Raw genomic sequence first — 10,633 nt, 5'->3', positions numbered from 1 at the left:
TTGGATCGAGCTCGGCTCGAAATGAAGTTTGATTTCGAGTTCGGCTCGAAATATTCGAACCTATTCGTGAACTATTGCTCGGATATTATGGTTCGAAAAACTCGAAATGTTCGATAAAGTTCGAAATGTATATATTTATTATATAATTATATTATATTAATTAAATATTAAAGATCGCGAACTATTTGCGAACTATCGAACATAATAATTTTGGCTCGAGCTCGGCTCGAAAAAATGTTCGAATTCGGCTCGAGTTCGATAAGCTCGAATACGAATCAAATATTTATCGAGCGAGCTCGTAAAGCTCACTAACTTACTCGATTCGTTTGCACCACTATATACAACGTTCTAAATGACGGTCAAGTCGCTTAAACAATGTCCGGCTGTAGGTAGCTATCGACTGCATCGCCTTTGCTTTAAGATGCTTCAGAAGGCGGTCTGAGTCAGGAATTCAGGATGGTAAAAAATCATCAAATTTGTTTTTTAAAAAAAACTCTAATTATCAATATATTATACACTTTATATTCAAAATATAATAAACTTAAATAATATATATTTAATTATTCATTCAGGCATGATTATATATAATTAGGCATGGAAAAATTCAATAATTAGACATGGAAAAATTCAACCGCTTAGACACACGAAACGATGAGGTCTAAGTCTAACGGCCCTCGCGCCTCCAATTACAACACTGCATGTATATCAAGATTCTGCACCTCTCTAAGCACATCTTTTAGCTTACTTTAGTTTAATTAATTACCACTTCATTTCAGTCTTAACCTAATTAAGAATCTCACATATATATATGTTCCAAAAATAACATTAATAATATTTTTTTAAAAGAAATTTGATATAGAGAATAATTTTGAAAATCTAACTCTGTTGACCGTTGGTTAGTTTCACCTCAAATGTAAACACAAGTCAAAACTAAATAAACGGGTACTTTTATTTTATAAAAATACCAGCCAAAATTTGTCTTTCAATTAACTTTTTGGTTAATGTATAATAACTAACTTTCTAAATGTAGTTAAATAATCAGGATAAATGATTAAAAAATTCTATTTATTCGATATTTACTTGTTATACAATGTATGCAAAAGATTACTAATACATAAACAAATCGAAATTAAACTTCGCAAAGATTAATATATATATATCATACATTGTGTGTAAAATACACAAACATTAAATCGGTGATGGGATGTGCGTGAAATGAGCATAAAAAAAGTCAAAAGTTGCTGCCCTTTGCTTAAAAAACTGCAACACAGATTCCGACAAAACTAATCTGTGCCTGCCTGCAGCTGGCCACCAGAGTTGAAAAATACCTCGAAATCTTAGTGGGATTTCGACTCTGAAGTGAACACATGGAAGCAATGATCCGCCGGTTGCTTGGAAGATCTTCGCTGATAGGCCTCCTCATTTTCGTCTGCCTCATGTCTTTCGGCGCGTTCCTCTGCACGCGCCGCCTGGAACCGTCGCTTGCTGTGAGTCTCCCATTTTCGTTTTCATCTTATGTTACTATGTAGCATTAATCTTCTGAGGGTGATCTTCTCTATATTATGCCTTGTTGTTCAGTGGGCTATAATTTGTTTCTTGATTCTGGACGATGTTTCTGGTGTAAACGGCGTCGTTTGGTAGTTCTGGTACTTTCTTGTTTAAGGAAAAAAATTTAATGATTGATTAAAGAAATAATAAGAATATTAGATTTCCTGAAAGAAATAATGATAATAATAAATGGACTAATTAATAAATTTGAGAATGAGGAGAAAATTCTGGATACGCGTTATCGTGCGCCAAGTGCTCACTAACAAGCATGCACGCAGTGAAGACTATATTCTGTCAATCTGTCGGTAAGTAATTAATTAATAAATAAATGTGAGCCAACTATGAGTTTAATTTAATTTGTGTCACACTTGTTATATGAGTTCTTTAATTTTGGTATTACTTGCAAATGTTTTGGGCTTAAAATATATCTTGATTAGTGTAATGGTATAGTTGGGATTAATTAAGTGGTGTTTACAACAGGTTTTGTATCTGAAGAAATGATTAAGTTTATAAATTATGAAGAAGTGAGGAAAAATAAGAAGTCATAGTGATTTGGAACAAAAATGAAAAGTTGAAAATCAGAATATGATCATGGTGTTTGATATAAGTGATTCTGATACTACTTTTGCCAGAATCATTTTTCTTAGAAGTAGAATCAACATTTCACCAATTTTTGGATTTCGTTAAATTAAATAAAAGTTAGCGAAGCACACAAAACCAATTTCTAGGCCAAAAGCCGAGAATCTTATTTTTTTAGTGTTTGTAAACAAACCTTTATAGTAATGTGGCCATTTTGGATTCTAAATTGGTGGGAGCATTAGCATTTATGTTTCTTATTTTGATTTGTTCTGGAAATCTTTATTTTTATAAGAGAAATTTTTACTTTTCAATAAATTTTTGATTCTTTATATAGTCAAATTACAGTCTCGGTCGACTGTATATATCATTCAATAACTAATATTTTGTGTTTTTATGATGTTATCATTGTAGAAGAAGTGGTAAAGTTTATATTTACAAAATCAAAATATAGCCTTTGTTAGAAACTACTGTCATTTGTTGAGAATGCAAAAGAAATAGTTGTCTAGAGACAACTTGAACACTATTTCTTCATATGCTTGTGGATGCCTTTGTGTTGTATTCCTTCACAAATCTACCATTCAAACAAAGACTAACAATCCTATTCAAATTTTGTTTAATGTCTCCTCTTGCAGGTCATGCCTGAAAACCCTCAGAAACCAGTATTAACTACCAAAACAATGTATCATCATCCTCCCGAAACACTTCAAATCCATCCCAAGATCATAGAAATACCACTGAATTGTTCACCTGGTGCCTTGCCTGGAACATGCCCCGCCAATTATTACCCTTCCAAAAATCCATCAGAAAACGACAACCTTTACTTAAGCCCACCACCTTCGTGTCCCGGTTACTTCCGTTGGATTCATGATGATTTGTTGCCATGGAGGGAGACAGGAATCACTAAAGAAATGGTGATGAGTGCCAGTCGAACAGCAAATTTCCGATTGGTGATATTAAACGGGAAAGCATATGTGGAAACATATAGAAAATCATTTCAAAGTAGAGATACGTTTACTCTTTGGGGGATCTTGCAATTGCTAAGGAAGTTCCCTGGAAAAGTCCCGGATTTGGAGTTGATGTTTGATTGTGTAGACTGGCCGGTCATCAAGAAAGAAACTTTCCACGAGCCCCAGTATAAAGCTCCACCACCATTGTTCAGATACTGTGGCGACGATGCAACATATGATTTAGTGTTTCCAGATTGGTCGTTCTGGGGATGGTAAGTTTTTGTTTCGTCGGAGTACATATAATATATAATCTTGATTATATAGTATAATGTGTGACCGAAGCATTGGTGGAATTATAGACTAGATTTGATTGCTTAGGCCGGAGATAAATATAAAACCATGGAATGATTTGTCCAAAGATATCAAAGAAGGAAACATGAGGACCAGATGGGAGGATAGGGAACCGCATGCTTACTGGAAGGGAAATCCAGTCGTTGCTGCCACCAGGATGGATTTGCTCAAGTGTAATGTTTCTGATGAACATGATTGGAATGCTCGTGTATACGCACAGGTAAAGTTTAATTTCCTCTTGGACTTTTACTTTCAATAAGAATTGATGTATGGAAATTTGCACAAGTTCGTCAAATTATATTTGTTTTGAATCATTAGAAGCTTCATTTTGAGCTATGATAGGATTTAACAATTCACTTAATTTGATGTGATTTTCTTGGGAGGAATCAAGAATTTTGATAGAACCTACACAGAGATTGGCATTTGACAGGGAAATGTTAGAACACTGAACCAATAATTACTCGAAATAAATTTGCAGGATTGGAAACAAGAACAAGATCAAGGTTACAAGCAATCCGACTTGGCGAGCCAATGCATTCACAGGTGTGACGGATGAACTATTTATATAGGGTTCGTTTTTTTTTCAAGTATCAAAACTGCAGGTTATTTTTATATGGATATGGGGATATGATTTCATGGACTTGTTTCCTTATTGTTTGCTTAAGAATATCAACAGCTTCATTCGTTTTTTTTTCCCATCATGCAATATACACAGATACAAAATTTACATTGAAGGGTCAGCATGGTCCGTGAGCGAGAAATACATTCTAGCTTGCAATTCTGTGACGTTGCTTGTAAAGCCTCGTTACTATGATTTTTTCACTAGATATTTGATGCCACTGCAACATTACTGGCCGATAAGGGAGGACGATAAGTGCAGATCGATTAAATATGCAGTTGACCATGGAAATAGCCATGAACAAGAGGTATGATCATCTCTCTCTCTCTCTGTAATTACAATGACCCATGGATTGAGAACTTTGTGTGAGCATTGCAAACGATCTAAATGCAGTGTTTTAGTTACTTTACGAGCTAAAAGAATTGAGTTCTTGCATCGTCCCTCGTATTATCGACCATACACATGTTTCATACTCTGGAAAACAGGCTCAAGCCATCGGCCAGACTGCAAGCAAATTCGTTCTAGAGGAACTAAAGATGGACTACGTGTACGATTACATGCTTCATCTCTTGAACGAGTACGCTAAGCTTTTAACCTACAAGCCCACCGTCCCCGAGAAAGCAGTCGAGCTGTGTTCGGAATCAATGGCTTGCCATGCACAAGGATTGGAGAAGAAATTCATGACGGATTCTCTGGTTAAAGGGCCTAGCTATTGGGATCCATGCGTCATGCCTCCGCCACACGATCCTGCGACACTTCATGCTCTTCTTGAGGGAAAACAGAAGAATATACAACTAGTAGAATCATGGGAACAACATTTTCAATGATGCGAGACTCAGGGAAAACAGAGAAGATTGACCATTATAAACTTTGCCTTTCTTTTCTTTGAAGTTTTGTCTGTTCTTATTGTATCAGTATGAGTCGATATACGTATACATACCACAGTTGCTGTTTAACAACAAAGAAAAGAAAAGATATATAGCACACAGTTTCATGAGGTTCCATTTTTAGTTGTCTGTTTTATAGCAAGAACTTCGTTGTAGGATTTATCTTGGTTATGATTTTATTTAATTCGTTGTTTATGAATATGCTGAAATCGGTTCCTATTTGAATGAGAGAGTTGTAAAAACGGACAAGGAAAAATTAAACATTTATTATATTTTTCAAAATAATGAAAAGCATTAAAAACTCCAATATCTAAATTTTATTTGTTTATTTATTTTTTATTATTATCATCATCATCATCATTTTACTTTCAAAGGCGTTGAATAAGTTTATTCAAACATGATTAAAGTTATTTAAAACCATTTTTTTTATAAAAAATTTAATATAATACGAGGCTATTTATAGGAGTATGTCATATATGAAAAGCAATGGATATTTGCGGAAAAAAATATCGAATTTTTACTAAGCTTATCGAACTGAAAAATATTGAATTTATTGAATTTTTTATATGTCGAATATTTCAGTAAAGCATGTTACGATATGTTAACGATATGAAATTTAAAAATTTCGTTATATGCTCATATATCGAAATATTATATAATTTTTTAAAAAAATATATAATACTTTTAAGCAATAAAATTTTAAAAATATAAGGTTTTTTGCGGTATAAAACGGTATATATCGATATTGTATTGAAATCTCGATATACCGTAAAATTTTGGTATAATCGGTATGCTAGTTATATGTACCAAAAATTTCGATACGATATCGGTATAAAATTTTCTTACAATGTAATTTTCGATACGATATTTATTTTTCGATATGATACGGTATGTCACTCTTGGCGAAGAAAGTCTAGATATTCAAACTCTAACATGCTTGTGGATTTATTTTTTTGGCCAACTTTTGTGTCCAAACCTCCCCGACTCTAGATAAATTCCGTGGTTCTAGTCTATAAACATTTAAGAGTAAATTTTCGAGGTCAAATCAATCACCACATCTTACGAAACAACTTATAAATTATAATAACTTCAATGATCCAAGTTCTTTTAAAGAAAAAGTTGAAAACACTTTTTTTACACCATTTCAAACATGAGCAAAGTGGTTGAGTAGATGCTACTTGTAAAGTAATGCTCTGCAGGTGACGTGGCGGCAGGGGCGGACCTTTTATATGGGCAAGAGTGGGCTCTTGCCCGGCAAACTCTTGCCCATATTTTGTTTATACTTGATGGTGTGCATGTGTGTTGCACGTAAGAAACGCACGTAAGAACATATTGATTATAAACATGTTTATAAAATTATCATCATTAAGAAGTGAAATTAATTATCAAAATGCCTAGAGTCTATCTTCTTATACAATTAATCTTTTTATTTCCTTGATTAAAAATTTTTTTTAAAGAAAATAATTTTAGTAAACACGACAATAAATTTTTATGTTGTTCATTATATCATGTGTATTATTTTATAATCTTTGTCTTCATGGTTGATAAAGGAATAATGATGGTAAATATAAGATATGCACTAACTCACTCACTCACCTAAAAGCTAAATCACACACACACACAAATATTAAGATCAGGTGTTCCTCTTTCACGGCTCACCCAACCAACCAAATCATATATATTGTACGTGATATCAATCCTTTTGATTCGAATAAACTCTATCCTAGAAATAATTAAGAATCATATTAGAAAATAAATTTATTTTAGCCAAATCATTTAAATATGAAATTATTGGAGCCTTTTGTCTCATAATTAATAATTAATTAAATAATTTAGTGATGAAGTTGGTTGGGCGCTGCAATTATTAAGATGCATGTTTCTTAATTGAGTTAGAGTTTCCCTAAACCTTCGAGGGTTATGAAGAAGGAAAATTTATTAGTTTTGGTCCCTTAATAAAGAGTTACAAAGTTTTCTCCTACTTTGTCTATGGATAGACTTCAAGAAGTAAGAAATAAAAATAAAAAAATTAAAAACCTGTAAAATGGGTTAATATATTTGTGTTGCTCTTATTAGAATGTTTATTTCGACTCCTACATTCTAAGGGACCTTTTTAATTATCATGTTCTCCATAATATGATGGTACATTAGACTCATCAAGTTCAATTCACGTGCTCAAGATTTTATCATTCGATTTGGGACTCTTATGATAAGATTTTTAGGATGTATTATTTATTCGAATTTGGGACTTTTATGATAAGATTTTTAGGCTGTATTATTTATTTCAAATATCAAATATTATTTTTTTGGGTCTTTTGTGTCTTACTTTTTGGTATAACTCTTATACTATATATATTTGTCAAGTAGTTTGTGCATAAAACCTCATCAAGTTAATAATTCATCAGAGCTCTTCCAGAACTGCATAGAAAAGCAATTTATAAACAAGCTATCAAGTATCAAGCGAAGCAAAAAATCAAAATTAAAAATTATTCCATAATGAAATTCTAGTCCCCCTTTTTCTTTTCTTTTTTTAAGAGAGAGTGAAATTCTAGTTCTAAAATTAAAAAATGAATGTAGATCGCTCCAAAAATAGTATTTAATTAACATTTCCAGAAGAAAAGTTTCTATCTTTGATAATGGCTATTCTTAACATTAATAATTAAAATATTTATTTATTTAAAAAAGTCATAAACGTTATTAATTTTTTCTTGAAATTTATAAAGCAATGTCTCCATTTCAATATAATATGTTCAAAAAATATTATTTGTGACCTATCCAATTTTGATGTGCTACTGCATATTCACGTATAATAATAATAATAATAATAATAATAATAATAATAATACAATTCAACATATTAAAAATAACAAATTAAGAAAAATCAAAGTACATTAATTAACTTTTTCACCAGAAAAGCCAAATATCTTCAAATCATAGTTAGTATTAATTAGGATCAAATGTTTATCATTACACCAAAAACTATAAGAGTGATGCTATATGTACACGGAAGGTTACACATTTGGTTACATGTTATACTTGACATTACATAAATATCCTTGATGTATTTTGGAAAGAATTTTTTCAAATAAAATAAAGGGATAATTTTGTAATTTCATGTGAAGTGTGTAAGCCAACATATAACCTTCTATGTACATATAGCATTTCCCAAACTATAATTATTAGAAGAGACATGACTTTATGTTCTTATATTTATGACAAAGTAGAACTGCATATTAAACGACAAAAAGACATGAGAGGTGTCAGCTTGTATCTTACTATTGGTGGTGTTTCCACCTAAGATCGATCTTACTTAACGTTCCTCTTTCATGGTTCACCCAACCAACCAAATCATATAGCAACTTAGAAGCTCGACATACGAGAGCTTCCGAGAATGTCACATATATCGGTACTTCTTTTGCTCAAGCACTCTCAATTAACCAGGGATTACTTCATATGAGTGACTTTAAATGCAACTCAATCGGCATGGGTAAGAGAATACCGACAGATATCGATGAATTAAGGATGGTAAATTATTTACCATTACAAATTATGATACGCCAACCCATCAAATATTTTCATGTTGATTGGTGTGCTCACACAAATATTGTGAATCGATTCACTAAATGTTTTTTTTAATCAAATGAAAACCATGTAAACGAATTCTTAGAAATATCTATGCGAGCACAATCGCATGCAATAATTAATAGATCCACACGACCACTCATCCTCTACTTGCAGTGTGCGCTTCACTGGCTGTTGTTCCATCTCCAATCTTTACTGAATTAAAGAAACGAGTATTTTTCTCATCAAAAATTATAAAACAAAGCTCCAAATAAAACAAGAAAAATTTAAACTAAATTAAAGTGAAGCAACAAACAGAAATTGAAAACGAATTATCATTAAACAAAGAGCAAAGGAAGCCCCCTCTAAAATATGGTCGACTAAATTAATCGGGTATCTATGATGATAGGTAGGTAGACAGATTCATGTGGAAAATAAATGGCAGTGGACTCCTGAAGAATGTTTCATGCCCATGGTTTATCCTCTTCCCCGATGTTTCCAAATGTCCATAGTCAATATTCAAAGATATTTTAAAGGTAAAACAAAGATTGAGAAGACGTATAGTCATCTTAAACAAGTATTTAATATAATGATATATATTAATCATTGAGGAAAACCAAAATATGCAAATAAATCAAGAAAAATTAGTGTAAAATGCAAAACAAAGATTGAAAAGACGTATAGTGATCTTAAATGATGTTTTCAAATGCCCATAGACCATAGTCAATATTCAAAGATATTTTAAATGTAAAACAAAGATTGAAAATACGTATAGTCATCTTAAATGAGTATTTAATGATAGATATTAATCATTGAGGAAAACCAAGATATGCAAATAAATGAAGAAAAATTAGTGAAAAATGCAAAACAAAGATTGAGAAGACGTATAGTGATCTTAAATGAGTATTTAATGATAGATACACAAGCAAATAAATCAAGGGACATTAGTGTAATATCACAAATAAACTCATATATTTAAAAGGATATAGATATATAGCTTATATTTCAAATTTTGTGGCAATGAGAATCATTCTCATAGTATTTATTACACATCCTCACCAATTGCTAAATATGTTAATGTTCCAGTCATTTTTGTTATTATTCTATTACATATTATCGTGGATTTTTTATTGTAAAAAATTTGGAGATGTATGCCAATGTTTATCTAATATAAAATTTAGGTGGAATTCTCAAAAGAATAGCCAAAATCGAATGTGTATTGTTTTCAATAAATTGATTAGTTCAATTTTCAAGTCTATTTTCCTGAATAAATCGGTAAAATTTTGACTTTCGAAATATCATTATTTAAATATGTATTCATTTAATTATTTATAAATTAAGTTATAAAATTAGTAATGCATTTTTTTGGATATGATTATTACAGTAATAGGTATCTTGTGAGACGGTTTCACGGATATAAATCCGTGTGACGGATCGACCTGCCCTTTTTTACAATGAAAAATAATGTTTTTGACATAAAAATTATTATTTTTCATGTGTCAGGTCAAATAGAATATTCGTCTCACAAAATTAACCAACCATCTTACAGGAGTTTTTGTGACTTTTAATTTATAAGACAATGAGTTTATTTTTGGAAAACAATAGATTTACATGATAATATTAGATATTATAGGTTTGACATATACAATTTTGTATTTAATCATTACTATATTATTTAGCTAGCTTTAACTGTTAGATTGATTGCGAATAAAATTTTGTCCACCAGATAAATTTTTTCTGGATACGCCCCTGCATGGCGGCTCATGATTGGTTAAAATCAATGGGTCCTACGTGGAACCCACTAATTTTGACTAATCATGGGGTTACACGTCACCCGCAGGATAGTGTCCTGCGGGCGGCATGTACTAAACTGTTTTGTCTATGCTACCCCATTCGGGTAGTGCCCGAATGGGGATCCAACGGCTCATGTTTTTTGGGATTTGATATGATCTCATTTGAAATGAAATCATATCAAATTTCAAAAAATATGGGCCCTTAGATGCAGCACATGGGCAGTGTACGTTCCAAAATTCAATGAATTTCAAACATAATCTTGATCCTCCCAGCGTTTTATATCTTTGTGTCATGTTCGATGAGTTCAATTTTGGTCACATTAATGCCAAGAGTCGATTTCTGTGGCCCCT

General features: G+C 31.8%; 1 protein-coding gene across 2 annotated transcripts; it reads left to right on the top strand.

The window, feature by feature from the left end:
- The first annotated feature begins 1,183 nt into the window (after positions 1-1,183).
- Positions 1,184-5,109, top strand: LOC140871534 (uncharacterized). Of its 2 annotated transcripts, none has more exons than XM_073274074.1 (6): positions 1,184-1,487; positions 2,760-3,346; positions 3,453-3,645; positions 3,904-3,968; positions 4,141-4,351; positions 4,530-5,109. In XM_073274074.1, exons 1-6 carry the CDS (start codon positions 1,368-1,370, stop codon positions 4,869-4,871), a joined length of 1,518 nt encoding a protein of 505 aa, XP_073130175.1. In that variant the 5' UTR covers positions 1,184-1,367; the 3' UTR covers positions 4,872-5,109. The 2 variants fall into 2 exon arrangements, with proteins under 2 accessions (XP_073130175.1, XP_073130176.1); XM_073274075.1 differs by having other exon boundaries at positions 4,438-4,672.
- Positions 5,110-10,633: the final 5,524 nt, after the last annotated feature.

The sequence above is a fragment of the Henckelia pumila genome, unplaced genomic scaffold (genome assembly GCF_033568475.1).
Source record: "Henckelia pumila isolate YLH828 unplaced genomic scaffold, ASM3356847v2 CTG_461:::fragment_3, whole genome shotgun sequence".
Classification (NCBI taxonomy): Eukaryota; Viridiplantae; Streptophyta; class Magnoliopsida; order Lamiales; family Gesneriaceae; genus Henckelia; species Henckelia pumila.
Note: the sequence above shows the minus strand (reverse complement) of the source record. Positions and strands in the feature narration are given on the sequence as shown.